This window comes from Candoia aspera, chromosome 12, assembly GCF_035149785.1.
Source record: "Candoia aspera isolate rCanAsp1 chromosome 12, rCanAsp1.hap2, whole genome shotgun sequence".
Lineage (NCBI taxonomy): Eukaryota > Metazoa > Chordata > Lepidosauria > Squamata > Boidae > Candoia > Candoia aspera.
In genome coordinates, this window is record NC_086164.1 from 4860587 (window position 1) to 4879422 (window position 18836).

General features: G+C 43.2%; 1 protein-coding gene across 3 annotated transcripts in view; it reads left to right on the top strand.

Moving 5' to 3' along the window:
* The first annotated feature begins 638 nt into the window (after positions 1-638).
* MTMR1 (myotubularin related protein 1) overlaps positions 639-18836 on the top strand; it is a 42518-nt gene continuing 24320 nt past the window's right edge. Inside the window, exons 1-5 of one of the 3 annotated variants that reach the window (XM_063313709.1) lie at positions 639-801; positions 7772-7877; positions 10062-10085; positions 16363-16438; positions 18735-18829. In XM_063313709.1, the coding sequence (XP_063169779.1) occupies positions 650-801; positions 7772-7877; positions 10062-10085; positions 16363-16438; positions 18735-18829 (453 nt within the window). In that variant the 5' untranslated portion in view covers positions 639-649. Of the gene's footprint in view, positions 802-7771; positions 7878-10061; positions 10086-13063; positions 13086-16362; positions 16439-18734; positions 18830-18836 lie in introns of those variants that run through there. The other 2 variants (XM_063313710.1, XM_063313708.1) reach the window with 2 other exon arrangements.

Sequence of the window (18836 nt, forward strand, 5' to 3'; positions counted from 1 at the left end):
CGGGAGAGGTCCATGATAGGCATTCCTCACTCAGCTGTCCTTAATTCCTGGCTGGGGATGATGGGGGTTGAAGTCTATAGATTCGGAAGGCAGCAACAAGGGGGCGTTTTGAAACGCAAAGCTGCGAAAGTGTTCCGTATCCCAACCACAGCTAAGAGTGTGGGAGCGTCCCAAAGGAGGAGGAGTATGGGATCTGGAGTCCGATTAAGAGCATGGGACTCCTTTGCCTAGTAAAGAGATTGGGAATAAAAGCATTACACCCCACACCAACGCTTTTCCGTTCCCCAGCTATGCACACCCCCACGCGCTTCCATTCCCCAGCTTTGCACAAGCATTTCCACTCCCCAGCTTTGCACACCCACATTTTTCCAATCCCCAGCTATGCACGCACCCACGCACTTCCATTCCCGTTTTTGCACAAGCATTTCCACTCCCCAGCTTTGCACACCCGCACCCGCCGCACCCCGTTCCCCTCCCCAGCTTTGCCCAGGAGGGCCGGTCCAGAGCGGGGTCGGCCCCGGGAGGGAGAGGGAGCGCGGGCGCCCCGGCGGGGCCGTCTCCCCGCCCGGCCTGGGCTCCCGCCGCGGCGCCCTCCCGACCCGCGGGCTCCGGCGGACCGGGCGCGGAAGAGGCGGCGGGCGCGGCCAACATGGAGGGCGGCAGGCCGGCGGCGGCGCTGGGAGCCGGGCAGGGGGCTGCGCTGGAGGCCGGCGGCGGCCCGGCCCGGAGACCCTCCCGCTTGGCGGCGGCGGCGGCGGCGGGCCCGGCCTCGGCGGCGGCCAGCGCGGAGCCCGCGGACAGGTGAGGCGGCGGCGGCGGCGGCGGCGAGGCGGAAGCCGGGCCTGCGCGCGCCAGGCCGCCTCCCGCCGACCCCGGGGCCCATCGCGCGCAGCCGGGCGGGCAGGGGCCTTCCTCCTCCCGCTGCTGCTGCTGCCGCCGCCGCTGCTCGAGCAAGGGGCGCCCCCCCGGGCAGGGCATGATGGGCATTGTCGTCCCGCGGTCCCGCCTGCCGGGACCGCGGCTGAGCATGGGGAGGGTAGTCCAGAGCCGCTGGGGGCGGGCTGCCTTCGGAGAGGCGACGGGGGGGCCTGTAGTTCCCCTGACCGGGAAGGGGTGGCCTCTGGGCATGATGGGCATTGTCGTCCCGCTGTCAGTCTGGCATTGGCACTGCCTTGCGGGTCCGGCAAGGCTGTGGATGGGGGATGTAGTCCGGAGCAGCGGGGGGTTGCCTTGGCAGAGGCGATGAGGGGTGTCGTCACGCACTTGGGGGCACCGGCTTTGGGGCACTGCGGTTAAGGGGGCAGAGGCGTGTCGCCCTCCAGCACGTGGCCCTCGGGGGAGATGACGATGGGCTTGGGAGTCGCACCTGCGAGGCACGCGAGGTTGGGGGAGGCCTTCAAGCCCCCCCCCCCCCAACTTCCTTTGTAAGACCCGTTTGGGTGTCTGAGCCTGTCTTGGCAGAAGCTCTGATTGCAGGGCCCGTTTTATTTCATTTTACTTTTTTTCTCCTTTAATAACAACTAATCCTAAAGCAAGTGTAACCAAAACATGCTCAGAACGGCACTGAACACCATCTGTATATATATTTTAGAGCAAATGTATCCAGACCTGTCAGCACACATGCATGCGCAATATGTATTTGCGTGCATATATAAACATCCACATCCAGACACACACACAGGCTGCAGGAGGAAAAATAATAATAATAGTTTCCGTCTTTTTTTCCCCAAAAGACCACTGAGTTTTCCTTTTCTTTAAGAGGATCAAGAGCAAAGGACGAAACAGGCAGGTGGGATAGGAGAGCGGAGAGACGCGGATCGGGGAATTGGCACATATCTTGTGGAATGTGCTGTGGCAGGTCTTGTGGTGGTCACCAGATTGGGAACACCCAGGCTACATGCAAACTGAATTTAGGCCCTGTAGCAATAAAATCCCCGTGAAAGCATGCTGATGGTCAGATGACCCATACCTATGCAGCGGCTGTGTTTGCGCAACTAGAATGGGGTTGAGGAGTTTATGGTTCAGTGTGTTGTGGGAACTCAGCCATTTTCCTAGTGTGCAGTGCTATCCAGGCCTTCAAACCATAACGGGTCGTCCTCGTTTAGTGACCACAATTGGGACTGGCAACTTGGCTGTTAAGCAAAGCAGTCGCTAAGTGAAACCGCAACTGGGCTTACCATCTTCCTTCAGCTTTCCTTTGCTTTATGGACTGGCAAAGGTCATAAATGCCAGGACTGGTGGTAAAGTTCCTTTTTCATCACTGTCGTAACTTTGAATGGTTGCTAAATGAGGCAGTCGCTAAATGAGGGCTACTGTATAGGGTTTCTTTGGACACGGTTCATGTGCATGTTTTGTTGATCTGGCTTTAGGACGGGACTGGACCATGATACGTGAACTTCCAGCACTCCAATCTGTGGCACCCAGTCTCCCATTATAACACGCCAGCACGCAGAGAGTTGGACAGCAAAATGTTTTCTTTTCAGAATAAGGGCAGGATTTCCACACTTAAATCTTCTCAAATGTGATGGAGTTTTTAAAGGTTAATAAAAGAACTCCAAGCAGCTAGCAGCAATCTTGCAGAGTAGAAGGGTGAACCAAAAAAAGGAACTTGCACATTAAGCTTAATTGCGTTCAGAAAATAAATGCAGTCTTCACACTGTAGTTAATGAAGAAAATAGAGATAGCTTACTTTTATTCAGTAGTTCTGGGTACAGGTAGATTCATAGTAGAAAGCACTTAATCATCACTGGTTCTTTGTAGACACTTTCAATGTGGAATAGAAAGTCTGCTGCAGGCAAGGTGGTAGGGGGAGGGCTGCATTCCTGCAGCACCTCCTGCTGGCATGTGTGCAAGAAGGTAATGGAGACTGTTAATCCCCAAGCCCAAGGAGGAAGAGGAAGTGGAAATCAGGTGACCCACGTGACATCCCACAAGCACAATAGAGGTGCGTTTGCTAGAGAGACCCCCTTATGCTTATGAGACAATGCTGAGTTGACCCCTGATAATTCCAACACAATGCATAACACAAATAAAAGGGCTGAAACAGTTGGCCCTTCTGTGCTGGAGAAGTGCTGGAAAGCATCCCATGGTGTCTGGCTGGTCAGAGAAAAGAACTGATGTGCCTTATAAAGCTTGCCCACCCCAGTTTGGAGTTGAGATGTTTATCAACCCAGCTACTAAGTCCTAATGTGATTTTTTTTTTTTTAAATTGATTCTATGATAAGCCAATTCATGCTTTTTTGTACAGGGAGAGACCTACATGCCAAAGACTGGTTTATATAAAGTAGTAAATGTTAAAAAGAAGTTCTCTTCTAGAATTACCATTGCTTTGAGTGGAGATGGTGTTAGAGAATTTCCAGGTGCAACTGGATCTTCATAACCCTGGATGATGAAGATGAAGATGATGATGCTAGTTTTACCAAAACACCAGGCTCCACTTTAAGATGGAGATGGCATTCTTACCAGAAAATGCAGATATTCGAAGCTCAAAAATAAGGTTAAGATGGGGGTGGTTATGCCGGAGGAGTTGGGCGATACTTATATTCTGCTTTTAACTCCTGAACACTTTCCTATATTCTTTGTTTTCTACATAAAGCTCCCTTTTTTCCCTCCAAGATAGGGAATATACAGCTAACCCCCAGGTTTTATTCTTACAACAACCCGGTGGGATAGGCTGGTCTGAGAGACAGCGTGCCCAAGTGCCAGGACAAGATTCCTGCAGTCCTTGTCGAGAAGGGGGAAATGGCTCCTTCTGAAATTCCTCCTTTTGCCCAGTCATTAAAAGAGCAAAAATCCCATTCACTTTAGTATCTCACCACCCTTGTTGATACTGGCTGCAGCCTGGCTTAGATTTCCTTGTCGCTTCCCGGAATCTGGCACTCTTTTTTGAATCTGATGCCAGACATCTCTGGATACTTCAGGAAATACCTTTCATGTTTAGGCATTCCTGAATAAAGCCGTTCTTGCTAAGGCTGGATTCTCCTTAACGGGTCGCCTAATTTAAACCCCTGGATTCCCTCTTCTGAAAAAATCTTTTGGGTCTATAATTTGTTTTTGCAGCTTCCACTGGCAGATGTTTAGCAAAAGAGAGACCCAGTGATGTAAACTTTCAGTTGCCCCTCAACGGTTGGAGGCAAAACGTTTTCCCGGTCCTGCCCTTCCCACAGTTTGTGCTCATTTCTTCAGCCAAGTAGAGAAAAATGCTATTGTTTTGCGTAACCGTTTTAAAACCTCATTTAGGAGCGCTGCCATCTCCAGAGCTCACAAAATAAGTATTTATGGAATTCCATCAAGTATATTTATGACATGCATTGTGCTTCCTTTTCATCTCTCATTCCTCCTCACATTTTTAAAATTACCAATTTGCAATGGAACGTAATCCCAAGAAAATATGGGTAGCGCGTGTCTTCCATTAAAATCCAGAAAAGATTTTTTGTGTGGGATTAAATGTTTGCTGTATATTAGTAGGACTGATTTCCTAGAAGTTGGATTAGTTTGCTTAGAAGTAGGATGGACAGATTCATCTATTGCTGGACTATGTTGCTTTTACACATGTTCACTATATAAGTGTCCCTGGGGGAGCTGGGGGTGTCGACGACCGACAGGAAGCTCTGGCGTGGGCTGGTCCATGAAGTCACGAAGAGTCGGAAGCGACTGAACGAATAAACAACAACACTATATAAGTCTGTTTATTTTCTCATGACTTCTCCCCCCACATCTTGTAGGAATTTTTACATTTCAGTGTACATTTGAAAAGCATTTTCTCTCCAAATTGTTGGTTGTTTTGAGGGGATGTTAGGTGCAGGAAGTGGGTAGCATAAGTTTTAATGGACAGAGTAAATCAGCTGGTGTGGAATTTGTATAGAAGGAATTCCTCAAGCATTCCTACCTTTAAAAAAAAAAGGAATAAAGCATCTTAGATTCTGAACCTTGGCTGCAGAATGCTGCAAGACTCACTTTCATGATGCCCTGTCCTTATTCTCATATACTTCCTCTTTATTTTAAGCACTCGTGGTTATTAAAGCTTTATATCATTGAAAAATGAAAGCGAGTAAAGGTAATAGTTTCCTGTTGAGCTCAGGAAGGCTGCCTTTGAAAACTTCCATCGTCCTTATTTTTATATTGCTTAATTATTTTTATCAATCCATCAGTAAGTTTAGTGTTGTGACCGCGGGTTGTAATCACATTACATAGGATAAAAAAAGGATGAAATTAGTAATAATAAAAAAAAGAGAAAGGAAAGAAATAACAACAAAGAAAAGGCATGCAAGAGAATTCAGTGAAGACGGAACCAATATTAAAACTTCAAAATTTCTAAATTTAAAAGAAAACATGGCAGAGGTAACAACCTGGCTTCTAAGAATGGGGATTATACCCACAAGGACATCATTCATATTTCATTGTAGATTGGGCGGTAGAGATTGTAGTGGATGATATTCTCCACTTGGCCAACACCTCTAAATGTTTTTATATATGGACAGTCTTCAGCTTGTGTGTCCTTGTTCTTCCTAATCATTAATATTAGCTTTTATTAAACTAGAGATATCTCCCCAAGTTAATTTTCCTAAGAAATTAAACTGACCCGGTTAATTCAGAGATGGTCCACTTTTGAGGTTCTTGAGGTTCTGTTCTGCAGACATTAAACAGGCATCACATTCTTCCCTTTTGAGTTAAGCCGTGTTAATGTAGAGTGGAGAAAAGGAGAAAGCAATAATACGCTACAGAAGGAAAAGGAAGTGCATAGCTAAAGTTAGTTTACACCAACATTATTCACTATACCTGTCCAACCAGTTCTGTCGTTGCAAACCATCTTTGGTTCTCTTGTGACTGTGCATTGCTTTGTACATTGCCTTCAAGTCTTTAAACTTCTCTCGTCGTTCTTTTTGAGGATCTCCTCAACTCCATCCAACCACTTCTTTCTCAGTCTTCTCCTCTGCCTGGCTCATTCACTCTTCCTTCCTATTTTTGTTTTGCTACTTGATCTTCATTCTTTCTCTAAGACCAAGCTTCCTTAGCATGCTTTTCAGACCCATTCATTCTTGAACCTATCTCTTCATGTTTTAGCATACACGCTTCTTAATTATTCCATTCCCTCTGCATTCAGGGCCCTTATGCATTTCTTCTGACATACCCAACAGAAGCATGCCCACTTACACACCACCATTTTTGCTTCTTTGGGTAAATAGTCATCCTTTGCAAAAGACTATATACTATCTACCACCTTTCTACCAGCACTTTCATGTTTCAGAATCTCTATTCTTTTCCCCACCTTTGGTAAACGTTTTACTAGATGCATAACCTCGTCTATTAATACTTTTTCATATAGGATTTGCACCTTCTCTCCCTGTAACCATTCTTATTTCTTTCACGCCTCTTCCTTTCTTCTGTCCATCTTCTCCCAAGAACCATTCTTGACACCATCAAAAAATGAGCTATCCCACATTCAGAACCTTTCATCACCCTCGTATCTATCCCTAACTCCCTTTGCATTAACTTCATTACAGTCACTGACCAGAATTCAGCATATTAACAGCAGTTAAAACAAAATAGTATGGTTTATGGCAAGATCATCAGTGCAGTCAAACTGGGTCTGGTCTTACGAACAGGATGGTAATATTTGGCCATGTTCATAGAAGTTGAATTGTTGCACTGGTCTGATGATAGCAGCTGTATGTTGAATAAATCAGAATTGCCTGGATCCTAATCTACAGGCTGTCTTGCAGACCAACATACTACTGCCCACATCCCATTAACGAGGTACATGCAATGTAGGTGGGATGTGGTGGTGCTGCAGGTTAAACCGCTGAGCAACTGAGCTTGCCGATCAGAAGGTCGGTGGTTCAAATCCGCGTGACGGGTTGAGCTCCGGTTGCTAGTTGCAGCTCCTGCCAACCTAGCAGTTTGAAAACATGCAAATGTGAGTCGATTAATAGGTACCGCTTCGGGGGGTGGGTAACGGCGTTCTGTTTAGTCATGCCAGCCACATGACCACGGAAGTGTCTTCGGGCAAACGCCGGCTCTTTGGCTGTGAAATGGAGATGAGCACCGCCCCCTAGAGTCGGACACGGCTGGACTTCATGTCAAGGGAAACCTTTACCTTTACCTACATGCAATGTAGTGACTTACAATCACATTGCAGATGATTTAGAGAAAACTGATAACTTTATAAGTGATCAGAGGTAATGGATTGACTGCCATCTGACATTAAGTGATCGATGGACAGTTCAAATATAGAGGCATGTTTATAACAAAATCAGAAGGAGATATTCTACCCTTTAAAGTTTCATGGTCTTTTAATGTCTCTTCTTTTTTCTTCAGAAGTGAACTGATGAAAGTTTGATAGGGCTGCCCATATTTTTACTTTGAATGTTTAGTTCTTACAGAAGAATTCCTTCATGCATTATAAACTTGATATTAGCTTTCCAGCAAACAAAGCTAATATCAAATGAGAAATCATGTAAGATTTGATATCAAGATGTGGGGTGGGGTGGTTTGAGGAACACGCAGTAGGATCACATGCATTTTACTACCAGCTGGTTCTTTACCCCATGTTTCAAATCAGAGTGAGAGAAGAGTGCAAGGGATGATTACATTTCAAATATTGTAGGACCAGCCTTAGTTATTTCAATTGAGATAGCCTCCAAACCCTGAACTAAGATCATCCTTTGAAGTGAGTGATTAATGTAAACTCGAAATAAATGCAGCCAATTTGACTATAGATATAATGCAGTTCTTTAAAAAGTCAAATGACCTGTTATGTTTGCTTTTGTAGCCCTACAGGATCCCACGTTGAATGGTGTAAGCAACTCATTGCTGCTACAATTTCTAGCCAGATTTCAGGGTCTGTGCTCTCAGACAACGTATCCAGAGAATACCGGGTGAGTCTTTCTCTTAGTTCATTTAACGTATCTGTTCAGTACTAAGGCATGTCGGTCTTGCCTAAGATGTAAATAATGGGGCAGTTATTTAGGATGGAATATGGGGTGTCCACAGGTTAGGGTCAAGGAAGTCAAGATTGCATACGCAACGCACTGAGGGTCGAACAGTGCTAAAATCAAATATTTAGGTAAATATAAATCAATTACAAACAGGCAGAGCTTTGACCGCACTGTTGTGGCCACCATCTTGATTATTTGACCATACGCTGTGGACACCCTTGACTGTATGTCAGATTCATCTTTTGGTTTTCCAGGAGAAGGGTCACTGGTTTTATATATGATTATGATGCCTCCTGTGTAAAGTTGTGATGCATCAATAGACGTGACTCTGTTTGGGAGCCATTTGCAATCTAAAACTGCTACTACATTGAGGTTTCTAGAGAGAATGATTGTGAGAACAACCTTCAGCCTTTGCCTGCCTTTTAATTTTTTTTTTATTGCCACTGAGGACTTTGCTTGTCCCCTTAAAGCAAAATTAATTTTCTGCTCTGGCCTGGATTCAGAGTAAGGTTCTTTCTTTCTGGAACTAGCCAGCTCCTTAAATCCTGTGGCTATTGGAGTGGCCCAGCCTATATTTGAAGGTGCCTTCTGCATCACTTATAGTGAGCTACTGCAAAATTTCTTTCTGAATGCCTCTTCCTCCTCAGACACGTATTCAGGGGTTCTGCAATGTGTTGGAACCAAAGATAATACTTTACTGCTCCTTCAGGTAAAGCCATGTGACAGATCTGAAATTAGAGTAGTTTTGTTGCCTGATAGAATTGTAGATTTTTAGAACTCAGAAATGTTATTTGCAGGGATCCTGGAGAACAGAGTATTTTAATTTAATGTGTACATTTCCATACCTCACGTATGATTTAAAAGTTAGGATGGTCTGCTGTAGTTCTTCAAGCCACTTTAGTCTCAGCTTCTCTGGCACTGGGTCAGATTGCTGACAGCAGGTGAATCTGGCAACCCTCTGCATGACTATGTTGCCCGACAGTGTTCTCAAGTCTAATAAATATTATTAAACTCTGGTTACCCTGCAGTGAAAAATAAAAGACTGAATGTCGCCAGCAAAGTGTGAGCTTAGTGAACAAAGCTTCACCATGTGGGTTGATCAGTTGTAGAAAAGATCCAAGGTTTTTTTCCCCTGGTTCTTAGTTGATATTTTATTTGTTTATGGCCAGGTAAATAAAAGATCCATCTTTCTTTTTCTACCCATTACAATCTGGACAGATAAATTGCCCCTGCAGTTTTACTGGCTGATGGAATTGGAGGTTAAAATGAGCACTCTAAATATATCTTGTGTTTTTTTGCTTTATTGGATTCTTTTGACTGAGAATCTGAAGGAATATCTTTAGCTAACATCCGGGAGAACTGTCTCCATTTTGGCTCAAATCTGGACAGAAGTCAGGTCTCTGCCATCTACCATTAATTCTAATCTTGAAGAATTATGTCTACTTCTCACATTTTATTAAGATGGTAAATAAAGAACAGATAATGAAACAATGTTTTCAACTTCCTGTAGAACAGTATTGAGGTTATAAATGTTCGTTCTAAGTTTTGGAATGCTGTATTAAATTAGTTACCTGATTGAAGTTGACTAAAGTTATTCAGAAGACAGTTGCCTACCCAGTAGTGGTGAATTATTATTTAATTATATAGATTAAATCTGAATATTTCAGTGATACGTATTTCCTGAGAATAACGAGTATGGAAGGAATGAAATTATTTGTGCATGCGTATTATAATTTGCATTTTCTTTGGGGGTTTTTTCAATGACAGTGATTTTTTAAAAAATCAGTGAAATAATTGTACATCTTGAGTACTATTATCACAGTTCTATTGACCAGATATTTTACTTTCTGGTCTCGTTTATGTCCCTGACTCTCTTGGTATCTTTGATAAACACCTTCAAGAAATTAATTGAAGAGATTCAACAATTTGAAAAAGAAAATAAAAGAAAGGTCACTTGGTTATTTGAAGATGCTTGATATGTTCATATTTAATCTTGTAATAAGTGATCAGGTAGATACGTGGTCCTGACTAGGCTTCTTGAAACATCATAATGAAGGTGGCCTTGTCTGAAATCAGGATTTCAATCTATGACTTGTTGGATAATATCTGTATTTTAACTAACAGGTATACAGGAAGCCTACCATAAGGGTAAGAATACATGTGGCTATCAGCAAGTTGGACTCTTACCTGTTTGTGTTTTCTGTTGTGTATAGAACTTGATGTGCCTTGGTGTTTGTTCTTCTTTACTTCATTAATGGTTGTTTTCAAGCAGCTGGGCCATCTTGCTATGCAGCATAACAGCTTGTTTGCCATAGAAATGTTTTATGTACATTCCAATGTTTTCATGAACAATAAAAACCAGAGTGGGAGTGTGCATATATTTAACTTAGCGTTGGAAAGGCAGGGAACTAACTTACATTTTATTCTATTAATTCTGACAAAATGGGTCCTCTCAGCTGATGCTTTCATGCTCTAGACTGCAGAGGACAATATGAGCAGCCTTAATGCCTGTGGTGTGTTCAAGTGGTTGGAAAGGGAAGTCGAAGGAAAGCCGTAAGTCTTAATTTAGTCTGTGTCAACAAGAGGCCAATTCATCCCTCTGTCTACACAAGCATTGCCTTGATTAGGACATGGATTCTAAAGCAGGGATCCAAGGTCCTTGTCACTGCAGTAGCCAATATTGTTGCTGCCAAACCGTTAAAATACATTCATTCGGTCGTGATTTTTTTTTTCTTTTTGCTTTGCTTCCTTTCCCAAAAAGTTGGGTTGCACAGTATTTAACATCAGTGCTCCTCTTTCAGGTTACCAAAGGGAATAGATGAGCAAGAAGGAAATAAAAAGAAAAAAGACTTGGGTTACTGACTATCCATTTCCCTAATTTATAAGGGGACATTTATCCATGTAATAAGTGTGATGCATAAAGCAGACCTTAACATAAAGTAGCAGGATGAAAACAATTGCAATAAACACATTGCTCTAAGTTTTTATTTGTGAGGGGCAGGATTTCTATTTCTGTTATACATCGCATTTTCTTCCTCATCTCCCTTTCGTTGCTCAGACTTCAGCCAAATCTTTCCAGCTTCATCTTTCATGCCATTGCCAGATCTTCTGCTCTACTTCCAGGCCCTTCATCTCTGACAGAGGAGACTTAAACGCAAAAGCTCAATTCTGCTCTTTTAAATAATACTTTAAAATACAATCTGCCTTAATCTTCTGAAGGGTTGGCTCCTGACTTTTTAACGGTCAACTGAATACTTCTTTCTGACTGAATGGGAACTAGGTAAGAATACTTACGGGATTTACCCGTGACAAAACGTGGACATTTAGGTACCATTTTTGAATATTATGTTCGGCTTCAAGGCAGGGCCATTGACCAGAAAACTTAAGAGATCTTAGAGATGTTCTGAAGTCCCTCAAGGTTAAGTGGGTTCTTTCATATATGTATGTGGTTTTTCAGGGAAATCAACAGCAAAAAATTGCAATTTTATTTTCACTAAGCTCTAACTGAAATTAGGTTTTCATTCAAGAATGAATGTAAGCAACAAGTAATTTATGGCCTCTAACCTCCAAAACGGTTCAACAAATATTTCTAAAATTATTGTGTGGATTAATAAAGAAGCACATATATTGCTATAACATATTGGGTTTTTTTTAACATTTTAATAACTGTATTTGAGCATAATTGGTTTCCTCTGTAATACAGTCTATATATTTGTGTTTTATTTTCTGCAGTTAAATACATTTTTCTGAGAAGGGGTTGGAAGGTTTCCCCAGAGAGGGTCCATGGCACCAAAAGGTTAAGAAACCTCGGTTTAAATAGTAGTTCTTACCATTTACCAGTTGTCATCTGGGTTTATCTTGGATAAAAATAACCTTGTAAAGCAGGCTTGGCCGTGTCTGGCCTGCAGATATCACTAGAGTACAATTTCACTGTCACCTAGCTAGCTAGGCCTAATGGGAGAAAAGCTGTTGGCCAGCTGTCCCAATATAATATAAATAAAGTAAAAAATAATAGCCTCCTTTGCTTTGCTTTATTGAAAAAACTTGACCATTAAAAAAAATTCCTTTGGATGTTTTGGCAAGATAGATTCTTGGTTGACCCAAGACACTTCCCATAGCCAGCATTGCTACTAGCCAATCCAAAGCTGAATCTGCACTATCCTATGAATATCCTTCCCATTGCTGATGAGAATATGATCGATGGTCCCTCCATTTAATCAGAGGGGCATCCAAAAATCAGTGGACCTCACTGTGCTCTTCACATTTGTTTCATTGTGCATTGGAGTGGCAATCAAAGTCATTGGGCAGAATGGGGAAACATTCAAAGCCAGGGGAAGAGGGGTCCAGTCAAAAGGGCCACCCATTCTGCAGATCTAGAGGAAACCCCGCAAAACCCTCTGCACCATATTTGCTCTGCGACAGCAGATGGCCTGGAAGTTCTCAGGAGCATCAGTGTAGCATCACTCACGGACAGGCACACTCTGGGAGGGGGACCAGTTATGTGCAGAACCATTTCAACCTGGCATTATAACTAAACGATCAGAACGGGTTGCAGCCAAACCCTGGAACGTTTTCCTGAATCTTGCACAACATCACAGTTTGTGTTAATGAGCAGAGTTCAGATAGTACTAAAGAGGGAACCGAAGTATGTCGTTGTTCGACCTTCAAATTATTGCATGGTTTCTGTTTCTGCTACCATGATGTGCTGTAATCAGTTTCTTCTGTTGTTTTAAGCATGTGGCCTACTTTACACTCTGCGTTTTGTCTTTTCTGTTTTAAAGGTTGAAGATTTCTAATGTCAAAAAGACAGTACATACTTTGTGTTCTGTGATACTCAGGCTGACTCTTGGAAGGATAGAAATGCATGCATTCCTGTTCATTCCTCTTTTTTTTAACCAAAGTAACTGGATCTTATAGGTGCCAACACACATACTTTAATGCATTTGATTTAAGAAGGTATGAAAAAGCTGACCAAGTGCCTTGATGTTCAAGTATCTACTGTCTCTTTTTTAAAAAAAATTCTGTCCTTTCACCTGTTCTGTGCATGTTTTTTCCCCTCTTACTTCTGCTTGCCCACCGCTGCAACATGCTTTTCAGGAGGTTCAGGATGGACACAATGGCTATCCTTCTGACGCAGAAGTTGATCAGGTTTATATTTATACTCCTATTTTGTCCCATAACTTACTATGTAGGGTTCTGCTTCGGGCGTTGGGAAAAAAGTGCAAATGGTAGGGGGGTTTGTTATCTCTTCTTCGAAAGCTTGACGACTGAACTGAGGGCATGGAACTAGTGCTGTGTTTTGAGGAGCATAGCAGATAAATACATGCAAAGGATTTGATTGCTAAATTGGGGATTCTTTTTAAAATGCCCCGAGTGTTAGCCTTAGTCTTCCCCCTTCCCACAGCACCTTGAACTTTTGGGTAGCCGTAGCCATTCCAGATGGAGGGTGCAACGTTGCCCCTGGATCATACCTTGGGAGTAGTAAATACCAAAAAGCCTTTGCAATCCAATATGTGCGCCAAGCACATGGCAACCTGGCCTCATGACCAGAGACAGGCAGCTTGCTAGGATGGGCACAAGGTGTTGCCCTCCTGCACAGGATAGGCATGAGCTACATTGCCATTGTTTCTGAGATGCAAGTAAGATTTGGTAGACACTGGCATTGCATGGCAGCTTCAAGGAAGCAGGCACCCCTTAGGAATGACACTGCTATGTGCCTCTGATGCTTCTGCAGCAAAATACGGTATTGATCTCCTTTCTTCTCCTTCCTCAATACTCAGCGACCATACTTGGCACCCAGGGCTGCGGGAACAATTGCATCCCCATGTTTCCCAGGTTCTGCAGAAACATATGGGAAGGCAGCTCCAGTTTCCAAATTCTTCTGATGAGAATCCGTCTGCATGAAAACTGCTTCAGTATAAGCAAGTCCCGGAAATACTATACATTCAGAGGAATTGGTGACAACCCAAAAGGGTTTTACGTGCATGGACGCGTTTAGACGTATTCATAGAAGTTTTGGAACTCTGCTGTCTCCCCCATTACAGCCATAAACGTCTTTGAAAATCCTTAAGATTTCAGAAATTATTTGCTCAGGAACGCTGGCAGCAACCAGAAAAACCCTTAAACCTGCAGAGGAAATTGTGCAGCTCAGTCAGTCCCATCTGTAAAATCAGAAGGGTGCAAAACAACAACAGTCCACCCCTCCTCAACAATAATGTTTACAGAATTGTTTTAAAAATAAAAATATTAATGCTGTTGGCTTAATTAGAAACCATTTAACCAACTAATTGGCTGCTTATCAAGTTTAACATATCAGAGTGCCCAGGCAGGTGACTGTGACAGTATTCAACAACTGCAATGATGTCTGTTGTCTGTATTCAGAAAAATTATGTTTCATTTTTCTGTATATAATTTTTCTTAAGAGAAGCGACACTCACAGTTCTGCAGCAGCAGAACTGAACATCGTTTAAAAACAGGCATGTTTTTAATTAAAATCCTATTAAACCCTAGATTTTAAATGTGCAGATAATGAATCAGTGATTTAATTTAATTGATTAATATTATGAAGGATAAGCCGCATAAATCATAGCACGTCAAACATAACATTTGCATCCCTTAGTTAAGTATCAGGCAATTGGCTAATTTCTCCGATAGAGTCCAACAGACTCTTTGGCTGATTTCCCCAATTTTGTGCTTTTTCCACCTAGAAGGCACCAGTTTGACGAAGTCTACCCTTAAAGAAGCATTGCAGATGTAAATACTCCTGTCACCAGTTGGACATGCAGGAGAAGGATCACAATATTAATCTTAATGTGTAAATCAAGAATTAAGCAAAAGTTGTTGTGGGCATCTGTGTGTGTGTTTTTTTATAATACTCATCCCATGTTCATAAATGCCAGCATCTTAAATTTTACAAGTCTTACTCCACATGTAAAACACTGGGCACTCTTAAAAATTGGTCAGTATTACCAGTCTGTATATTTTCTGCCTCCCCCCAGACATCTTTGAGATCAGCACAAACCATCAGCCAGTTTGGTCTAGTGGTTAAGGTGCTGGGCTAGAAACCAGGTGTCTGTGAGTTCTAGTCCCGCCTGAGGCACGAAAGCCGGCTGGGTGACCTTGGGCCGGTCCCTCTCTCTCAGCCCAACCCACCTCACAGGGTTGCTGTTGTGGGGAAAAGAGGAGGAGGAAGGAGTATCAGGTATGCTCGCCGCCTTGAGTTATTTATAAAAATGATAAAGGCGGGATAAAAATTTAAATAAATAAATAAAATACCCTTGTAGCTGTTGCTGCAACCATTTGGTTGAACAGCTTAGTGTGACCCCGTAGTTCTGCCTGGTACAACCCTTTTTATAATCTACTTTGCTAAATCATTTGCTCTTTAAGAAGTCTTTTCAGACCAACCGCTGAGCAAAATGCCAGTTTCTTTGTTCAGCGGCTGGTTGGTTTTTCTATGGGATAGTCAGAAATTTATTTGGAACCCAGGCCTTCTAGTGGTTTCAGTGCCTGCCTAAAGAGATCCGGCTGTTGCTGTGCAGAACAAAACACCCTTCGCAGCAGAGGAGTGCCTGTGAGGTAGAGAAGACAACTGCAGATGCTTGAATTTTGCCATAGGGTGGAAACGCTCTTTCCTCCATTACCGATTCCATTTAGTGCTGGAAAGAGGGTATAATGGCATCTAAGAGGCAAGATTAATGCAAGCAGAGCTGAAAGTGGAACAGTCTTGCAAACTTGATCTCTAAGAGTCATAGCAGACGAGGAGCCTTTCGAAGCTTCCCTTCCAACACTCCCTACATCTCCCTAGGCCTTGCTGAAGCCTGTTAAATCTGTAGGCGCTTACAACCTCGGTATATGTTTCTGGGATAGCTGATCTGCCCTTCGTATAAATGTTTTGCCACTTAACCCTTGTTGCTTTGTAAATACGTAATCGAGAGCCAACCCATCTAGGTTCGTGAACACTGAAACAGATTTAGTCTGCCTTGATCAAGGTCAAGAGATCAGAGATTGGCCACTGGATCACCATCTCCTCACCTACCCCTTCTCGGAAGTGAATTCCGTTCTGAAATCTTACATCCAGCGAAGCCGTTCCTTTGCAGCTGTTTGTAAAGGAGCTCCTGCTTCATCGGGCTTCCCCGTCCTGCTCAGCGAAAACCCAGGTTAGCCTGACTTGCCATGGCCGATCCAGCGCAGAGCCAGAGTGGTGGTGGTGAACTGGTATCCAGGTGGCAAGATCCTGTGATCTCATGGCTGCTTGGCTGCAAGTGTGTATCTGCCACGTGTTGACATGTCCCGCTTTGAGAAAGAAAGAGCTGTAATTTGTGCGGCTTGTGTAACTTTCTAGCCAAAGCACCTTGTAGTTGTTTTCCCCTGACAGCTGTGCAGATGGGGATGTGAGATTTATCTGTCACCTTTGGCTCTCTGCCAGGCACTGAGGGATGGGAACAAGCTTGCCCAGATGGAAGAGGCTCCCCTCTTTCCCGGAGAATCCATCAAAGCAATCGGTGAGTGGACTGTTCAGTGACTGCCGTAGCATTTTTGTTGGTGGCTAAATGTCAAACGCGTTGTATCCCTCTCCGTCGGCTGTGTTTCAGGACGGTTCGACTCAGCTGTAAGATTTCACCTTGAATCCTTAATGCCTTCAACCCAAGTGGGCTCTAAGAGTAGCTGAACACAGAAGGCAGCCCTGTCTGAAAAGAATTTTAATTACAAATTAACATAGAATTAAGCAAGCCATGAGATGGATGTCTCGGTATAATCCCGTAGATATTTAACTCTGCTCAGCAGTTTCATCTCGAATCTTTGTTGTAAGGTTGTTGTTTTTTTAAAAAAATGGTGATAATGTTCCAATACTTGAAATAAAACACTAGCAATCTAAACCATGTCTGGGTATGACATCCCTTTTCCTCTCTGAAAGCTCCACTGAAAAATTAAAGGTAAGGCTGTTTTGGTGAGCTGGTTTTAATGCATTCCCTGTTTCCCCAGTCCAGAGTGGGGCTTAGATAGATCAGTAGAGACACTGGTGATTTCAGCTAGCTAGGTAGCAGCCAATGGAAGAAGCCTCAAGTGCCCTCGGGCGCAGGATCACTGCTGGTGCGGCTTAATCTTCCAAGCTTTTGACAGTTGTCTAAGGTGAGTCTGTGTAGGTTGCTAGCCTACCATTCTTTTCTGCCAGCCTGCTAAGAGCCTGTATTTCCATGTTACATGCAGGGCAAGAAAAGCCTCTTCCTTGGGACTAGCAAAGAAACAAAGATTCTTAACTTTATAGCCAGCAAAAAACAATGTCCTAAGAGAGCTGGTGGAAGAATTTCAGAGCGATTCATACCTCTTCATGGAGCCTTTGTTGGTTGTGGAATAAGAGACTTGTAAACAAAACAAATTACCAGGATTTTCTAAGCCTCTAGTGCAGTGTTTCAACCTCAGCAACTTTAAGATGTGTGGACTTCAACTCCCAGAATTCCGCCCAGCATGGCTGGCTGGGGAATTCTGGGAGTTGAAGTCCACACATCCTAAAGTTGCTGAGGTTGAGAAATGCTGCTCCAGTGTCTGGATAAGCCTAAGGAATTATTCTTGAGCTACTTAAAGTTTGGGAAACTAGGAGAATGAGCAATGCTTAAAGTTTCCACCAGAAGTTAAATCCAAGGACTTTTTGGATTTGCTCTTGATTATCAGGAAGACTTTTTAGATAGTCTTTCCTTTGGGTTTGAGAACAAGTGGTAAAGTTATTGGAAAGGAGGTTTACCTACTAAGTCTGTAGTCCTAAGCAACTTGTGTGGAAGGAAATCAAGATATATTTAAGGATTGTACCAGGCAATTCCATTCCAGCAAAGAAGTCAATCCCACTCAGTTTGGATGGATTATATGGTGACTCTGTGTGTGTGTGTAAAATTAAAACTTAAGAACATCATCTGTCCTTAATTTTTTAATTTTCTGAGGTGGTAATTACTGTGCCTTTTGCATTTCCTAAAATTAACATGTTTGGCCTTTCTTTATTTTACTTTTGTTATTATAAAAATCTTAAATTTTAAAATTAAGTCCCATGGAAGATTTTTAAAAAAAAATTGTCATGAGTACTGATGGGGAGCAGGAGGGGGCCTCCATCCAGGGGGGAAAACGCAGGCGTAGTACTGAGGAATTAAGCAGCCATTCAAAGAGACACAGATCAGACCCGCCTTGACTTTTGGGGTTGATCTGTCTGGGTTTTCCCACACTTCTTCAGTTTGTTAGGATTTTCTGTCTAATGTAGCAGTAATAAACACTAGAGACCTACTCCTCGTCTCAGCGTGGTTCCTGGCTGTTAGGACAAACACCCATCCATGTGTGAGATGTGGCCTGTAGTCTCATGCTCATAGACAGGTACATGCACACAACATAAAATGCATCCTTTGGCCACAAGAATATTTCTCATCCTAATCCAGAGTTCTCACTTGAGGCACACATGACCAGGTATTTTGGAAACAGTCTGTGAGGACCCAGCTCTCTGGAGAAGGCTCTAAATGCTGGGAAAAGGCCCGCCTTAGCCTTTGGGGTTGATCTGTCTGGGTTTTCCCACACTTCTTCAGTTTGTTAGGATTTTCTGTCTTATGTAGCAGTAATAAACACTAGAGGCCTATTCCTCGTCTCAGCCTGGTTCCTGGCTGTTAGGACAGAAATCCTGCAAAATACCTTGCTATGCAAAGGGACTTTCTTCCACATGTAACACCATACTCAAAACGGGATTTGAGAGCAGAGATAATATCTTGCACGAAAGAGTTTCAATAAAGGGATGTAAGCACTAATAAAATGTCCCTTTTTTCTCAGCTAAAGACGTGGTATATATCTGTCCATTTATCGGAGCCATCAGCGGCACATTGACGGTGACGGATTACAAAATGTATTTCAAGAATGTCGAGAGGGTGAGTC